The sequence below is a fragment of the Macaca nemestrina genome, chromosome 1 (genome assembly GCF_043159975.1).
Source record: "Macaca nemestrina isolate mMacNem1 chromosome 1, mMacNem.hap1, whole genome shotgun sequence".
In the NCBI taxonomy this organism is placed as follows: Eukaryota; Metazoa; Chordata; class Mammalia; order Primates; family Cercopithecidae; genus Macaca; species Macaca nemestrina.
In genome coordinates, this window is record NC_092125.1 from 118298911 (window position 1) to 118318200 (window position 19290).

Below are 19290 nucleotides of genomic sequence, written 5' to 3' on the forward strand. Positions count from 1 at the left end.
CCAACCAAAAAAGTCGAGGACCAAATGGATTCACAGCCGAATTATACCAGAGGTACAAAGAGGAGCTGGTACCATTTCTTCTGAAACTGTTCCAAACAATAGAAAAAGAAGGACTCATCCCTAACTCATTTTATGAGGCCAGCATCATCCTGATACCAAAACTTGGCAGAGACACAACACAAAAAAAGAAAATTTCAGGCCAATATTCCTGATGAACATCGATGTGATAATCCTCAATAAAATACTGGCAAACTGAATCCAGCAGCACATCAAAAAGCTTATCCACCACGACCAAGTCAGCTTCATGCCTGGGATGCAAGGCTGGTTCAACATACCCAAATCAATAAACATAATCCATCTCATAAACAGAACCATGTAAAAACCACATGATTATCTCAACAGATGCAGAAAACACCTTTGATGAAATTCAACATCCCTTCATGCTAAAAATTCTCAATAAACTAGGTATTGATGGAACGTATCTCAAAATAATAAGAGCTATTTATGACAAACCCATACCCAATATCACACTGAATGGGCAAATGCTGGAAGCATTCCCCTTGAAAACCGACACAAGACAAGGATGCCCTCTCTCACCACTCCTATTCAACATAGTACTGGAAGTTCTGGCCAGGGCAATCAGGCAAAAGAAAGAATAAAGGGTATTCAAATAGGAAGACAGGAAGTCAAACTGTCTCTGTCTGCAAAAGACATGATTGTATATCTAGAAAACCCTCTCGTCTAAGCTCAAAAACTCCTTAAGCTTATAAACAACTTCAGCAAAGTCTCAGGATACAAAATTAATGTGCAAAAATCATAAGCATTCCTATACACCAAAAATAGACAAGCAGAGACCCAAATCATGAGTGAACTCCCATTCACAATTGCTACAAAGAGAATAAAATACCTAGGAATACAACTTACAAGGGATGTGAAGGACCTCTTCAAGGAGAACTATAAACCAATGCTCAAGGAAATAAGGGAGGACACAAACAAATGGAAAAAAAAATTCCATGCTTATGGATAGGAAGAATCAGTATCATGAAAATGGCCATACTCTCCAAAGTAATTTATAGATTCAATGCTATTCCCATCAAGCTACCATTGACTTTCTTCACAGAACTAGAAAAAACTACTTTAGATTTCATATGGAACCAAAAACGAGCCCATATAGCCAAGACAATCCTAAGCAAAAGAACAAAGCTGGAGGCATCACCCTACCTGACCTCAAACTATACTACAAGGCTACAGTAACCAAAACAGCATGGTACCGATACCAACACAGATATATAGACCAATGGAACAGAACAGAGGCCTCAGAAATAACACCACACAACTACAACCATCTGATCTTTGGCAAACCTGACAAAAACAAGCAATGGGGAAAGGATTCCCTATTTAATAAATGGTGTTGGGAAAACTGGCTAACCATATGCAGAAAACAGAAACTGGGCCCCTTCCTCATGCCTTAAACAAAAATTAACTCAAGATAGGTTAAAGACTGAAACATAACACCCAAAACCATAAAAACCCTAGAAGAAAACCTAGGCAATATCATTCAGGACATAGGCATGGGCGATGACTTCATGACTAAAACACCAAAAGCAATTTCAACCAAAGTCAAAATTGGCAAATGGGATCTAATTAAATTAAAGAGCTTCTGCTCAGCAAAAGACACTATCAGAGTGAACAGGCAACCTACAGAATAGGAGAAAATTTTTGCAATATATCCAGCTGACAAAGGGCTAATCTCCAGAATCTAAAAGGAACTTAAACAAATTTACAAGAAAAAAAGAAAAAGAAAAAACCCCATCAAAAAGTGGGCAAAGGATATGAACAGACACTTCTCAAAAGAAGACATTTATACCTGGTGCAGTGGCTCACGCCTGTAATCCCAGCACTTTGGGAGGCTGAGGTGGGCAGATCATGAGGTCAGGAGATCGAGACCATCCTGGCTAACAGTCTCTACTAAAAATACAAAAAAAAAAAAAAAAAAAAATTAGCCGGGCATGGTGGTGGGCGCCTGTAGTCCCAGCTACTCTGGAGGCTGAGGGAGGAGAATGGTGTGAACCCAGGAGGCAGAGCTTGCAGTGAGCCGAGATCTCACCACTGCTCTCCAACCTGGGGGACAGTGCGAGACTCCATCTCAAAAAAAAAAAAAAAAAAAGAAAAAGAAAAGAAAAGAAAAGAAAAGAAAAGAAGACATTTATGGGGCCAACAAACATTAAAAAAAAAAAAAAAAGCCTCATCACCACTGGTCATTAGAAAAATGCAAATCAAAACCACAAGGAGATACCATCTCATGCCAGTTAGAATGGCAATCATTAAAAAGTCAGGAAACAACAGATGCTGGTGAGGATGTGAAGAAATAAGAACGCTTTTACACTGTTGGTGGGAGTGTAAATTAGTTCAGCCATTGTGTAAGACAGTGTGGTGATTCCTCAACGATCTAGAACCAGAAATTGCATTTGACCCAGCAATCCCATTACTGGGTATATACCCAAAGGATTATAAATCATTCTACTATAAAGACACATGCACATGTATGTTTATTGCAGCACTATTTACAATAGCAAATATTTGGAACCAACCCACATGCCCATCAGTGACAGACTGGATAAAGAAAATGTGGCACATATACACTATGGAATACTATGGAGCCATAAAAAAGAATGACTTCACCTGGACAAAGTGGCTCATGCCTATGATCCCCAGGACTTTGGGAGGCTGAGGCAGGCAGATCACCTGAGGTTGGGAGTTTGAGACCAGTCTGACCAACATGGAGAAACCCTGTCTCTATTAAAAATACAAATGCCTGTAATCCTAACTACCTGGGAGGCTGAGGCAGGAGAATCGCTTGAACCTAGGAGGCAGAGGTTGCAGTAAGCTGAGATTGCACCATTGCACTCCAGCCTGGGCAACAAGAGTGAAACTCTTGTCTCCAAAAAAAAAAAAAAAAAGAAGAATGAGTTCATGTCCTTTGCAGGGACATGGATGAAGCTAGAAACCATCATCCTCAGCAAACTAACACAAGAACAGAAAACCGAACACCAAATGTTCTCACTCATAAATGGGAGTTGAACAATAAGAATGCATGGACACAGGGAGGGGAACATCTCACACTGGGGCCTGTCGGCAGGTGGTGGGCAGGGGGAGGGACAGCATTAGGACAAATACCCAATGCATGTGGGGCTTAAAACCTAGATGATGGTTTCATAGGTGCAGCAAACCACCATGGCACATGTATACCTATGTAACAAACCTACATGTTCTGCACATGTATCCCAGAACTTAAAGTAAAATAAAAGTAAAAATAATGAATGATTCCCTAGGTTTAAATAAGGTTTTCCTAAGGTATTGGTTTACTCTTAATGAAATTAAAGGAACTTTTGCTTTTTAATTCTATCACCTATTTCTTTTCAAAACTTCTCAGATTCATATCTTAGACGTTCAACTTTTGTTGTGCCTGCTGTTTTCAGCTTTTTCCTCCCTTTGAAAAGGACTCTTCAACTTTTTCCATCAGCTCCTCTAATCTTTTCCTCTGATTCCAACTGTTGGGGCCTGATGCTGAAATGTTTTATCTTAGAATTCTATAAAAGCATTGTTTTCCTCCAATATAACTTGATTCTGTACTCTTGGCTTTTCTTGATAAGTGTGATTTTCATTGTAATCAGAAAACTTCTGACACAATTGCTCAGAGTGGTGTATTCCCTTGCTGTACTCATAATCGTGAATATGCTCTTCTTGTGTCTGATTAAATTCAAGCACTTTTTTCAAGTCTGACTTTCAGGTTATCTACATGGTCTTCCCATAAGGAGAAGCAGTCACACAGCAGAAGGGGTTTTTTGCCTGTGTAGTAACTTGCTTAAGAAACAAGATTTTTATGTTTTATCAAGATAATTCCCATGCTCTCTTTAACTGGTTTTTAATTGCCTAGAAAAACTGAGAGTTAAAAGGGTTTGGGTTTTTATGTGCAGGTAACCTTCTGAATTGCCTTTAAAGTCTTTAATTATCAGTTTGGTTAAATGAGTAACCATTTAACCAAATTTATTAATAAAAATAAATACATTATTTTTACAATGAATATTATCCTGTTTTGATCAAATGTTTTGAGACTTTTGAAATCTTTGACAGATGTCCTCAAAATCAAAATCATAAATTAAGTCTCTGACTTATTGCTAGGGTTTATCAAAGCTATAAAAGTTACTCACTGCAAGGTTGTAAAATCTTTTTACAGCTTTCAGTCAGGTCATAGACTCCAGTATCATACCTCCAGCTCCTTGAAAAGGTCCTTATCAGGTGATATTAACTAATCCTTGTGCTTTCAAGTTACAGGGCTTTACACATATCTCATCCAAAGAAGGCACCAACTCCTGCCAGTATCTGACACTAAACTGCAGTTAACCAAAGCCTCATCTTTAGACTCAGGCAAAGGCGACAAAGTAAACTGCTTTCATGAGACACAGGGACAGTCTTGTGTTCAAAAATATTAAGATTCACTTAACAATTTTGCCTCTATCTGAACTAATGTAATGTATTCTGTGCCTTGATAGTAAATAATTTAAGTGTTTAGCTCCGTATGAACTTTCTTTCCTGTTACTCTCAAAACTAGGCAGGGTTTATGACCTTTGTGTTTGAAAAGTTGTTAATTCTTTCTGTTTTGTTTTACCTACAATAGTTGAAACTCTTCAATCCCCTCAGGCCTAAAGACTATAACATAATGTTGTAAGGGCCAGTATTGAGGGCTAAAATCAGTTCAGACCCTACAAATCAAGGATGACACACAGATGCCAAAACAGCTGAACAAAATGCTTGCATTTCATATAGCTAATTGCAGCAAGCCAAGATTACAGCAGCTCAATGCATAGAATTTATAGATAAGTCAATTTTGTAACCTTGCCTTTTGGTTTTTGGTTTTTGGCTCTTAACATTGCTTAAGAGGAGTTTTAAGGTTAATGAGTGCCTGCCCACCTCCTTCCCCATCTGGCCTAGAATGTTTAATTGGCTGTAACTCTTTTGACTCTAAGTCGGTTGGCCGCAGGAGTGACATGATGGACTCAGGGCAGGTAGCACACCACCCTGGCATTGATATGGGACAAAATTAAAGTTTGGACACTGATACTGTCTCTGGGATACGTTGACAAAAAAAAAAAAAAAAAGCGGAATGCTGTTTTGAAGGCATGAGTGTAGCCATTCCCCATCTGCGAGCGTTTGCTTAGTAAAACTGCTTTCCTTTCACCATCAGTCACTTCTCATGATTTTGGCCTCTAGGCAACAAACAGCCAGACGTGAGCCAGTTGTAATAGCAGCATTATTTACAATAGCAAAAGGCGGAAGCAACCCAACTGTCCAGCGGATGAATGGATAAACAAAACGTGGCATATACATATTATTCAGCCTTAAAAAGGAAGAACATTCTAACATATGCTACTGTGTGGATGAAACTCGTGGACATTACGCTAAGTGAAAAAAGGCAGTTATATGAATATAAATGCTGTATGATTTCACTCACGTCAGGTACCCAGAATAGTCAGATTTGTAGAGACAAAGTAGAATGGTGGTTGCCAGGGGCTGGGGATAAGGAAGAATGAGGAGTTATTGTTTAAAGAGTGCAGAACTTCAGTACTGCAAGACGAAGGAGTTCTAGAAATGGATGCTGATGGTGGCTGTATAACCATATGAATATACTACTGAACTGTACACTTAAAAATGGCTGAGATATTAAATTTTATGTGCATTTTGCCACAATTTTTTAAAACTTAAATGAAAGTAGGCCAGGCACAGTGGTTCACACCAACACTTTGGGAGGCCGAGGCAGGCAGATCACTTGAGGTCAGGAGTTCAAAACCAGCCTGGCCAACATGTGAAACCCCGTTTCTACTAAAAATAGAAAAATTAGCCGGCATGGTGGTGCATGCCTGTAATCCCAGCTACTCGGGAGGCTGAGGCAGGAGAATCGCTTGAACCCGGGAGCCACAGGTTGCAGTGAGCCAAGATCGCGCCACTGCACTGCAGTCTGGGCGACAAGAGCAAGATACCAAGATACCGTCTCAAAAACGAAAAAAAATAAATAAAAATTAAATGAAAATAAAAAGAAAACAACTGTGACTGAATAACAATCCACATCAATGAAAACCAGTGGGGAAAGGAGACCTTCCTTCTGCCCAGCTCATCATGGCCTGACCACCAGGCTGTGGCAACTGGAAACCAAGAGCGTGGTAAGGGCAGGTCTGGGGCTCCGCGTCAGGCAGGACTGCAAGGAAGCCACAGGTAAAAGCGGGTGAACCCGCAAAATAGGCTGCCACTGCGCAGGCGCCTCTTGCGTCTTCCAAGACACCTTTTAAACGTGCCCGGAAGTGACGCCAGTAATGCTGAGACAGACTCCCAGAAGATCTGAGCGAGTCGCGTAGCTGAGCCCGGCAGGGGCTGGGGTTGTGCTGCTGCTATGAGCTGCACCATCGAGAAGATCCTGACAGACGCCAAGACGCTTCTGGAGAGGCTGCGGGAGCACGATGCGGCTGCCGAGTCGCTGGTGGATCAGTCGGCAGCGCTGCACCGGCGGGTAGCCGCTATGCGGGAGGCGGGGACAGCGCTTCCGGACCAGGTCAGGCAGAGGGTAGGAGTCCAGTGCTCTCGGATTCTGGGCACTGAAGGGTGGAGAGCGAGGTAAAGTGGGAACTCGGCCTGAAATTTATTCCCGGTCTCAGAGGGCGGCGGTGAGACCTTTTTCCTGGGTCGGAGCTGAGAATCCTGCCCTAGAGCCCTGACTTCTGCCACTTGAGTTGCATCTGCCGCTGTTCTCTTTAAGGCATGCTTAGACTGTCTCTATTTGTCCAGTATCAAGAGGATGCATCCGATATGAAGGACATGTCCAAATACAAACCTCACATTCTGCTGTCTCAAGAGAACACACAGATTAGAGACTTGCAACAGGAAAACAGAGGTTAGTCAGGCCTTTTCATATCTGGTAATAGTTTAAAGTTACTGCAAAATTGCCCTAAACATTCACAAGGGTGTGCATCTATTTCCAGGTCAGTACTTTTAGTAGGAGAGTCCTCCTGTGCTGGCTCAGTAACAGTAAAGTTTGTTAGATTACCCATTTCAAGGTCATCTGACTGATTTTGTAGCAGCTTACCAAAGAGGGGCTATGTAGAGTTAGAATTATTGCATGGTTTATTTTTAAGCATCCCCAGATGTGTAACAAAAGAGTTCATATCCTCATGGACTTAAAATTTAATGTTTAAATATTAATATAAACACTGAAGGTAAGATTTAAGGTTTTGTTTATGTTCTTGTTTGTGCAAGGTGAAGCAGCAGAATTTTACTCTAAGGGTATATGTTCTTAGGCTTGATTAGTACATTATTAATGACTGTAGTATTAATAGTTGTTTACCAGAGGGGTTTCACATATATCATTCTACTGTATTCTCATATCTTCATTTTTATCTATCACAATGCTGTTAAGAAATAGGCTCAGAGAAGCTAAATGATTTACTTATGAGTATTAACCAAGCAAGTTACAGAACTGAACTCAAATCCATGTCTTCTGATGACATATCCGTTGTTGTTACTGCAAGATTTTGCTTCTCTGCCTAGAAAGTTACCTTTAACATAGACTTTAACTGCTCAGTTTTGTGGACTGAAACATTGATTTACAACCTTGGATTCATATTATCTCTATAGTATTGCAAAATTCTAACTGTTAAGACTTTGGATTTGGGAACTGTCTCTCAGACATCACTGCCAAGTTATTTTATTTTTTGACAGAGCTGTGGATTTCCTTGGAGGAACACCAGGATGCTTTGGAGCTCATCATGAGCAAGTACCGGAAACAGATGTTACAGTTAATGGTTGCTAAAAAAGCTGTGGATGCTGAACCAGTCCTGAAAGCTCACCAGTCTCACTCTGCAGTAAGAAACTTCGAATAAATTTGAAATGAACCAAATTGAAATCTTGAGATTGTTTTAGATTGTGTGCTTGTTTTTTTGCTTTTTGAGACAGGGTCTGGCTCTGTCGACCAGGCTGTGGTGTAATGGCACGATCTCAGCTCACTGCAACCTCTGCCTTCTGGGGTCAAGCCATCCTCTCACCTCTGCCTCCTGAGCAGCTGGGACTACAGGTGCACACCACCATGCCCTGTTAATTTTTGTGGGGTTTTTTATTATTATTATTATTATTTTTTTTTTTTTTTGTAGAGATGAGGTTTCGCCATGTTGCCCAGGCTGGTCTGAAATTCCTGGGCTCAAGCGATCAACCCACGTTAGCCTTCCAAAGTGCTGGGATTATAGGCATGAGCCACTGTGACTGACCATGTGTGCTTGTTTTTGAAGAAAAGTAAGCTTGTTTTCCTTTCATGTTTATCACATTTGTTGTTTATTTTGCCATGGCTTTGTAAAGATATGAATAGAAAGAAGGATAGTGGTTGCTTAGGTCCTTTTATTTGAATGGGACTAACGTTCCCCCTCCCTCACCAAGATCTCTTTTGAAAATGTTCATTAATTCTTAGCCCTCACACCAAACGTAATGTCAGTTAGTGTTGAAGGTGCCCAGTAAATACTTGGTTGGTTATTATACATTTCACTTAAGCTCCTTGGTTGTGAGGCACTCGAATTCACATTTTATTCCTAACATAGTACCTGACATATAGCAAGCAGTCAATAAACCTTTTATAAACTGAACCACATAGCATCATACTATGTTATTAGGGGATAGAAGTATGGTTTTTAAAAAAAACAAACATGGCATAGTTTCTATGCTTTGATTGCTTATTATCTAATTTGGGAGACTCGGTAATTGTTCTTATGTTTGTAGGTGCTTCATGGTTGTCATTGTACATTCGTGTGTACTGTGTCATTTAATTCTAGATGTATAAGTTGGAGCCTACTACTGTGAGATGTAGTGAAATATAAGCTTCATCTTAAATTACATTGAATGCATTTTACTGACTTAAAAGTTTTAGGAAACAGGTATTTTAAATATTTGAATGGCTTTCAACTGGAAGAGAAAAATAGATTTTATTTATTCTCATATGAAGGAAAAAACCTGAACTTTGAAAGAGACAGTTTACTCAGATAGATAAACTTTCTAAGTGATATGTCCAAAGATAGAATAAGGCACCTTGGAATGTAGTAAGCTTCCTGCCAGTGAAAAATATTCAAATTTAAGTTAAACAGCCACTTAGAGGTAGTATCCAACATCCAATGGGTAGTTAAACTACAACTGATTTTTTTTTCCGTTTCAAATATTTTTATTGGAGGGTGGACCTATTGGGTGATTGATGCACTGGACATAGATAATTTTCAGAAATGAAAATAACATTGCTTGCATCAGATCAGATTTCACCCACAGAAATGACTAAGGCCTTATCAGAGTTGGCATTGGATGAAAACTTAATCCTTTATGGAAAGGGAATCATCTGGCCTTCTATTTCTGAAATAGACTAAAGATTACTCATTTATTCTCTGCAATTACAGCCATCAGATCCTTTGAAATCTTGGAAGGCGTGAGAAGATAACATGACTGTAACACAAATCCATATCGAAGAGCCCAGTATTTAAAAATTCCCCATGTTCACATACTGAAGGGTTACTTATGAGCTGATGCATATCACTGATAACCATAGGATTATCAACTTGATGTCTGGGCAAAGAGTGAAAACAGAAAATGCATTCTACTCTTCACTTCTTGGTTTTAAATATAAGAAACATTATATATTTGTGGCCGGGCGCGGTGGCTCAAGCCTGTAATCCCAGCACTTTGGGAGGCCGAGACGGGCGGATCACGAGGTCAGGAGATCGAGACCATCCTGGCTAACACAATGAAACCCCGTCTCCACTAAAAATACCAAAAAATTAGCCGGGCGTGGTGGCGGCGCCTGTAGTCCCAGCTACTTAGGAGGCTGAGGCAGGAGAATGGCGGGAACCCGGGAGGCGGAGCTTGCAGTGAGCCGAGATCGCGCCACTGCACTCCAGCCTGGGCGACGGAGCGAGACTCCACCTCAAAAAAAAAAAAAAAAAAAAGAAACATTATATATTTGTTTAAAAACTGTATCCCTTAGTAATGGTATCAATAGAACATATACAACTGGAATGAGGATCCCCTTAAGGAGGCCTTCTTTTTTTTATTTAAGTTCTAGGGTACATGTGCAAAACGTGCAGGTTTGTTACATATGTATACATGTGCCATGATGGTGTGCTGCACCCATTAACTCGTCATTTACATTAGATATTCCTCCTAATGCTATCCCTCCCCACTCTCCCCACCCTACGACAGGCCCCAGTGTGTGATGTTCCCCACCCTGTGTCCAAGTGTTCTCATTGTTCATTTCCCACCTATGAGTGAGAATATGTGGTGTTTGGTTTTCTGTCCTTGCGATAGTTTTCTCAGAATGATGGTTTCCAGCTTCATCCATGTCCCTACAAAGGACATGAACTCATCCTTTTTTATGGCTGCATAGTATTCCATGGTGTATATGTGCCACATTTTCTTAATCTAGTCTATCATTGATGGATATTTGGGTTGGTTCCAAGTCATTGCTATTGTGAATAGTGCCGCAATAAACATACGTGTGCATGTGTCTTTATAGTAGCATGATTTATAATCCTTTGGGTATATATCCAGTAGTGGGATGGCTGGGTGAAATGGTATTTCTAGTTGTGGATCCTTGAGGAATCGCCACACTGTCTTGCACAATTGATTTTTTGGAAAAAAAAAAAAATTATCTGTGAATACCACAAGATCACTTTACTATGGCTTTATGTCTAAGGACTAAAATTATAGTGAAACTCCATTGTAACTTCTGTATCATAGATTAAATGAACTTTTAAAAATCATAATGCACACACTTTTATGTTCTTTATATATAGAGAACAGGTGACTTTTCCACCTTTGTTTCCTTAATATCTTCACAGGAAATTGAGAGTCAGATTGACAGAATCTGCGAAATGGGAGAAGTGATGAGGAGAGCAGTTCAGGTGGATGATGACCAGTTTTGTAAGATTCAGGAAAAATTAGCCCAATTAGAGGTAAGATTGTAGCTATTTTAGGTTCACAGTATTTCAGAGTTTTCGGAGTCTGGAAGATATGCCATCACTATCCCATCACTGTAATATATTAATGTTTTCTGTGTGCTCATGATTTAAAATTAAAACTCTTCCTTCATACTCTTTGATATCCTTTTGAAGAAAGGAAATATAGTAAACAGCAATCAGTGGAAATACCAACTATGTATTGGCAATAACTTGAGATATTATAATGGGAAGGTAGAGGGAGTAGAGGGGAGAAGTTATATGTGAGATAAAATCCTTCATCTGCCATAATAAGTGAAGTAGATAATGTCTAAAATTAATGATCAGGAAATAGCAGTATAAGCATATTATTTAGAATTACAGAATTAAATACCAAAAGAAATAGATAAAAGTGTTAAAAGTGGTTGCATTTGGGTTACAAAGCCAAAGAACTGCTTGTATAAGCCTTGTAGTCTTGATTTCTTAAAAGCTATGTTTAGGTCATATTTTGATTAAAATAGGAATATGTTACAAAAAAGGGTTTGGGGCATTAGTGTGCTCATAAAATTGTTAAGGATTTCAACTTTCGGAGGCTGAGGTGAGTGAATTGCTTGAGCCCAAGAGTTCAAGAGCAGCCTGGGCGATATGGCGGGGACCCTGTCTTTACAAAAAACATACAGAAAATTAGCCGGGTGTGGTGGTGTGCACCTATAATCCCAGGTACTCAGGGGCTGAGGTGGGAGGATCACCTGAACCCAGGAAGTCAAGACTGCAGTGAGCCATGATCATGCATGCCACTGCACTCCAACCTGAGCGACAGAATGAGATCCTGTCTGAAAAATTAAAAAAAAAAAAAAAAATGAAGCATTTCAGTAAATGGTTTGTGTGCTGCTTATTACAAGGTACTGTCCTGGGGCCTTTGAGAAATACCAGAGAGAAAAACACAGGTACCTGCCCAGAGTCTAGTGGAAGGGATAATCCTAGTATCATATGATATTAAATAGTATGTAAATGCTAGGAGACAGATACAAATACTGAAGATTCATCGACCACAGGCTCTAATCTCTTAGTTACTCTAGCTGGGACTTCCGCACATCTTGGTGAAGCTAAAAATGCTTTGGTTTACCAGAATTTTCTGCAGAGAATAAGGATGAAGAGCGGAAGCTACTCTCTCTAGAAATCAAAGGTAGTGACAGGTCCCAAGGAGGAATTAGGAGCTAATGAAATGATAGCATGACCTTCTATTTATCCTCGATTTACCTCACTTATGGAAACAGCCCTAAGGAAATGTGGGACAAATTCTACCTTAATACTTCAAGTAGAAAAAACATGACCACTAGATTCAGACCCCAGTAATACCACATCCAAGTTGTCTGAATTTGGACAACTTTTAGGAATTTTGTGAGCCAGAGCATCCTCATGAAATATATGGATGTAGGCAATGATACCTACCCTACAGATTATTGTGAGATAGCATATACAGGGCACCCAAGTAGTACCCAGCTACATGCTCAATAAGTAATTTCTTTCCCCCTTTCCTTCCATTTCTCTGGAACTATAAGATATCCAGGAGAGGAGATTAATCAGAGTGAAACGATTATTAGGAATTTTTTAAATAAAAGAAATAATAGTAAAACTGTGGGAACCATGAAGAATAAAACATAGTGAATTCCTCAAATGGAGAGGGACCCTGTTTTTTGTTTCTCCTTTGTAATTGTAACACTTGGTATATAGAAATTACTCAGTAAATTACTACTACAAAAGAGTATCATTGCCTACATCCTACATGTAAATGTTTGTTAAATGAATAAATAAGTAGTATTTAAGGAAATTCTCAACTAGTGGGTTTTTTGTTTCCTTAAAATTTTTTAAATTAAAAATAATGTTTTCTGCTCCTGGCTCAAAATAATGTGTTGTTGTAATGCAGCTTGACAGTAAATATACCAGAAATAAACATGCCTTTTTTTTTTCCAGCTTGAAAATAAGGAACTTCGAGAATTATTGTCCATTAGCAGTGAGTCTCTTCAAGCCAGAAAGGAAAACTCAATGGACACTGCTTCCCAAGCCATCAAATAACTGAACTCTGAATGATGGCTGGAGATTGTCTATCAAGGAAGGAAGTTACTATCTTCCCATTCAAGTACTGTCCATTAAGTGTCTTGCCTCAGATTTGATTTAATCTTAATTAAAGGTATCAGGTGGCAATTTAGAATTCCAGTCAATAATGGCTGTCCACGGTTCTCAGATGTGTTAATATGAATACATGCTGAATTTCACCATTCCTTTCTCAAAGAGACTACTTTTAATTTTCATTTCTGGGACTTTGATTTATATAAACTATGTTTTCAGTTCATTGTTATTTTTCACATCTTTGAAACTTTGAGCATTTTTTTATAAGCCAGCAATTTTATTTTATATAGCATTGTAAAATACACTTCTAGGAAATTTTAGGAAAGATTTAACTTTTTAAATCTATTTGGCATAAACCCTGATTTTTTTTTTTTCCATTTGACAAAATAATACAATTGCACAGAACTAGATCAGCAGATTCTCTGATTTGTAATGTCATTCACCTGTGAAGTTTTAAGTCTCTCTGGTGCTAAGAATTGGCACTTTATAGCCTGGTGCCTTTACTTTTAATTTGAGAGAACCTGCTGCTAGTCCCAGGAAACGTACTTGGAAATAAGTCAGCTATTTTTTTCCCCAGTGATACTATAGTTGTCGTATTGTTCAAAGTTCATACTGTTCAAAGCTGAGGAGCTTGTCCTGTGTATGTGCATGCACACATGTGCACTTAGTTCAAATACTAAAAGTAGCTTTTATTAAATATAATCAGCCAAAAAAACACAAAAAATCAAAAAACCAAATATAAGTAGTCAGTTTTTCAATGTTATCGTATTAGTTCTATATTCTGTTTTAATTTTTATACAATTTCCATTTTATAATCAAGAACCATCACTTACTTGGATTGGATGTCTTTCAGTCCTAGCACTAATAGGTAGTTGGCTTGCTTTTTTTTTTTTTTTTTTTTTTTTTTTTTTTTACATAGAAGCAGTTGTGTTTTTTGTTTTTTGTTTTTTGTTTTTGTCTTTTTTCTTTTTTTTTTTAAGCTATATAAAAAGGTGAGGAAGCAGTTTTGTTACCTAATGAAAATTATTACACTCATAATGCTGTGTAGGCAACATTGAGATTCAAATGCCCAGTGGTCAACTGGGTTCACTCATCAACTCATTCCCATCTCAGTTTACTCACATTTCAAATTTATAAATTCTTCGTGTTATACTATTCTATTTAGATTTGCCCAGAATTAATTGAAATAATGCTAAACCTGTCAATAGTTTCCAGTAACATTAAGCACCATACTGCATGGGAGAGACACAGTATTAAAAAGAGTTGTTAGTGCTTTATGTGATATATTTCTTTTGTAATGCTATAAAGAACTACAGTTAAAACAAAATCATTCAAAGATGTCCTAAAAGCATCTGATCCCAGTAATAACTAATGGATGTCATCTAGAGCAGTGGGTGTTAATGAATAGGTATATGTCATTTAAGAATTTTTCAAATTTCTGTTCGATATCCTGCATAGAATTTGACAAAAAAACACCTCCAAGTGTGAGCATTTTTAATTTCATTTCCCAAGAGTGAGTAAGGAAACTGTTAGCCCAGCCATCTGCCTTGAAGTATACCTTAAGTGACCCATAAATCCATTCAAGAGGCAGGTACTCTATGCCATTTGGCAGCTATGGCCAAACTTACCATGGCCAGATTTCAGCGAAAATGATGAAGTAATCAAATTAAGGTATAATATGGTGTCCCTTTATCTGCTTTATGTTCCTTTAGAGCTGTTTATAAAGTTCTTTATATCTCAAGTGTCAGGATAAATCTATATATTAACTTTTCCCCCTGAGAAATTAAAAGCCTGAGGTACAAGTCTAAGAAGCTTTTAGTGCCCTACATAATATAAATTCTGGCTGGTGTTAATGCTATGAAGATAATGTGTAGTTAGAAAATTGAGTGGGGGAGGAATGCTTTTCATTTTAAGTGGATTTTAAAGTTTCTCTTTCAGTGGATGAAGAACTTGCCTGGTTTGCAAAAATCTTAGTTCAAAATTACATTTTCTAACAAAAACTGCATTTTGAGAAGATTAGCTGATTTTATTCAGTAATAAGTCAAATTAGGAAGTGCAGTGTTTTTTTACGTATATATATATATATAGCAACCTTGTCAAGTGGTCCTCACAAGAGTCATACATACTTTGTAATTAGCACAGTATATTCAGCAGTGTATAACTCTACAAATAGTACCTTATATTAGTGTAGTATTATATCCATATCTTATATATGATTCTTATATTAATACCTTATGCATAATTTGATTCAAACATTAAAGGTCTATTTTAGTGTTCTTCAAAATGTGGTTCCCTGACCCACTGAAATAGAAATTTGGTGATGGAGTTCAAGAATTTATATTCTAATCAACCCAAAGAATTCCTGAAGACACTAATTTAAAAATGTCTAGTCTAGGCCCCATTGTGTAATAGTTAGCACTCTAAAAAATTAAAAAGAAAATAGTCTATGTGCCAACCACCTCATTAATACTTATGATTTTAAAAATGAAAAAGTCTGGTACAGGAGACAAGTATATATATAATTATAATGCAGTGTGATAAATCCATTATGTAAGTATGTATAGGATACAGAAGAGGGACTTTAAACTTGAGAATTCAATAGAGATAATAAATGGGTAGGAGAGAAATAGAAAACTTTGGTGCCATAAAAGCAAAGTATGTATGGTATTGCCAATAATGGCTACCATCTATTGAGTGCTTTACTGTCTGTCAGGTACTATATTATATAATCTCCATTTTAACTGTACCTCATTTTGCAGATACTCAGGCACAAGGAGGTGGTTATTTGTCCAAACTGGAACCAAGATTCAAACCCAGACAGTCTTAAGCTCATTTTTAATCACTAACTAACTTGAGATGCCTAAATGCCAAATACTGCTGAGAGTTCAAGTGGTTCTTAATTAGCAAAATCTATTTTTATCAGTGCAAAAGAAACACCACAGCTCATATATTAGAAAGTATTATGACTTCAATAAATGGATTCTTAACTAATGAGATATTATTATTTTCTAGAATGGCGTGGCTGAGAGTATGTGTGCATTCAACTGAAAGGAATAATGTATAATCAGTGACTCTTACTATATACAGGAAAAGGTGCAGTTCTGTCTTTCAGATCTGCCTCCTTACCATATTGGCTTTCATCCCTCATGCTGTTTTCTTGTGTTTGCTAGAAAGTTGTTGACTAGCCAAGTGTCATGCCCATGTTGAAGGCAAGGAAGAAAAAAATGGAAATGGCCTGTGCCAGCTATATATATTCCCCTTTTATGAGGGAAAGCAAAGCTTTCCCAGAAATTCCAAATGGATTCCCCCTTGACTTACTTGCCTGACCAGTTAAATGGTCACTGGTACCTGCAAAGAAAGCAGGGTACATAGCTGTCCCAAATAAAATCAGTATTAGCAAGAAGAAAGAATATTGAGAAAGCAACTAACAGTGTCTGTGACTGTTACATGTCTGTGACTGTTAACATTGTCAAGTCCTTTCCCCTTGAATATAGTTTTGGAAGAATTAGCTGAAGAAGTATGTTGATATTGAATGGCCAAGAGAATGGGCTGTAGCAGACATCTGTCATTTCTCTTTTGGCTGCCCAATATCCTAAATCCTGTGTTTAGGGAATCCCTCACCTAATAAGGCAGAGCATTCCTCCCTCCTAAAGAATTTGAAAGTACCAGGTAAATGTTTTATCAGCCTCCTTTGCAGCTAAGGAAGAAACATCTGCCTTCAACTTTAAAGTTAGTGATACAAAGAAGCAGGGAACCATGCAGATTCCTTTGAAAATGGTGACTAACAACACTACTGCATTCATCTCCACAGAGGAGCAGCAAAAGTGGTTTAATGATAACCTCTAATTCTATTTTTTTTTTGGGGTTGGGGGGGACAGTCTTGCTCTGTTACCCAGGCTGGAGTGCAGTAGCACTATCTCAAGTCACTGCAACCTCCACCTCCTGGGTTCAAGCAGTTCTCCTGCCTCAGCCTCCCAAGTGGCTGGGATTACAAGTGCCCACCACCATGCACAGCTAATTTTTGTATTTTTAGTAGAGATGGGGTTTCTCCATGTTGGCCAGGCTGGTCTCGAACTTCTGACCTCAGGTGATCCGCCCGCCTTGGCCTCCCAAAGTGCTGGGATTACAGGCGTGAACCACCACGCCTGGCCTGTAACCTTTAATTCTTGTTTGTTGGCTGTCCTAGAGAACCTGAGAATTACTTTTAATAAAATCATTTTTTTGTTGTTATTAAAACTAACCTGAATTGCCTAAAACCAAGAACTCTGCTTGATAAAATAAGCATAGTTTTAGGAACAGCCGTGCAGATATAAATTTTATCAACATTTTATACATAATTTTGGACATATTTAAATGTAATATTTGATGCTTATAAAAGGGTAAATGTGGAATGCAAATAAATTATCAAGCATAATAACTCATCACCTAACTTAAGAATGATAACATTACGAGTGCTTGTATTTTATCCATTTGAGCTCTTTTCCTATCTTTGCCCACCCCCCTGCTCGCTTTTTAATAGTTTTATTCACATGTAGAAAGACCTAAAATACATATGTATCCCTAAAGTGACTTATTTTTTAGTTTTCTTTTTTTTTTTTTTTTTGAACTTCAAAAGAATTGTATCATACTCTTATGTAGTCTAAGGATTTTTTTTTTCACTCAACATGTCTCTAGAATTTATACATTTTATTGTTTTATAGCTGTCATTTTCATTGATATATATTTCTTTGTTGGATTATACAACATATTGTTAAGGAATACATACATATATAATAAATTATGCATTTTTAAAAAATCTTTGCTAACATTTTACTTCCTAATTTTTAATTCCCCTTTCCTCTGCCTCATTTATATTAAACACATTTAACTATAAGAGATCATATTTCACATTCTGCAGTTATTTCACTGATATATCTCATGGCAACTTTCAGAGTGAATTAAGGGGTATTATCTGCTAATATAGGAAAAAGCAGATAATGCTTTTTGTTTTGTCACTCCTGTAATGCTAAAGAGGAGGCAGAACCTTCAGAGTTTAAATTAGGTACAACCTCACTCAGTGTCATCTAGCCTCGTAGAAATATGTGTGGAACTAATTGATGAATTTTTATATGTTACTGATTGTTACATTCATTTCTATTTCTTATTTTAACATCTTTGATATTGGGATATGTCTTACACAGGTACAGGTTCCAATGTGGTTGACTGTAAGCATATACAAAATTGGTTTGCACTCATGGGGGACGACTAGACAAAGGCAATCTGAATATCTCAATCAAACTCAGGACCATTTGAAAAAATAACATGGGTTTTGGCCATTTTCTGTACTTTCCATTGACACGTTTTTATCAAGAGTGTGCCACTATACAAATTTGGAGTATGGCTGGCTGTCTTAGTTTTCTACTGCTATATAACCAGTTACCACAAATAACAGTTTAAAGCAACATCCACATATTATATCACAGTTCTGTAGGTCTGAAGTCCATGCAGGGCTCAAATGGGTTCTTCTCTCTTGCACTCACAAGGCTAAAATCAAGGTGTCAGCTGAAGCCAGCATCCCATATGAGGCTCCAGTCTCTCTCCCATGTTCTCATAATTATTGACAAAATCTATTTGAGTACAGCTATACAACTCAAAGACTGTCTTCAAGGCCAACAGGAAATCATCTCTGACTTCTTGTCTCCCACCTCTAGACTCCCTTTTTTTTTTTTTTTTTTTGAGACGGAGTTTTACCCCTGTTGCCCAGGTTGGAGTGCAATGGCATGATCTCGGCTCACTGCAACCTCTGCCTCCCGGGTTCAAGCGATTCTCCTGCCTCAGCCTCCTGAGTAGCTGGGATTACAGGCATGCGCCACCACGCCTGGCAAATAGACTCCCTAAGTCAGGTCCAACCAGAATATCTCCCTCTTGATTAAACCAACTGATTAGAGATCTTAATTATATCTGCAGTAGTCCCTTTGCCATAAAAGAGATATAAGTGATATAGCTTCTCATATCCACGTTTCACCTATGCTTAAGATGGGATGATACAAGACATGTACAGTGCCATTGGCAATCTTGGTGGCCAGCTTGGAATTCTGCCTACCCCAGTGGCTTTTAGCAGCTTGGAATAAAATCCTGGAAACCATGAAGCACTCTTTGAGGAAATACTACATCA

At 38.1% G+C, this 19290-nt stretch overlaps 1 protein-coding gene across 2 annotated transcripts; it reads left to right on the forward strand.

The window, feature by feature from the left end:
* The first annotated feature begins 6367 nt into the window (after positions 1-6367).
* LOC105479145 (suppressor of IKBKE 1) lies at positions 6368-14611 on the forward strand. 2 transcript variants are annotated; one of them, XM_011736967.2, is made up of 5 exons: positions 6368-6616; positions 6838-6943; positions 7768-7910; positions 10911-11024; positions 12981-14611. In XM_011736967.2, exons 1-5 carry the CDS (start codon positions 6446-6448, stop codon positions 13080-13082), a joined length of 636 nt encoding a protein of 211 aa, XP_011735269.1. In that variant the 5' UTR covers positions 6368-6445; the 3' UTR covers positions 13083-14611. The 2 variants fall into 2 exon arrangements, with proteins under 2 accessions (XP_011735269.1, XP_011735270.1); XM_011736968.2 differs by having other exon boundaries at positions 6368-6604.
* The last annotated feature ends 4679 nt before the right edge of the window (positions 14612-19290 follow it).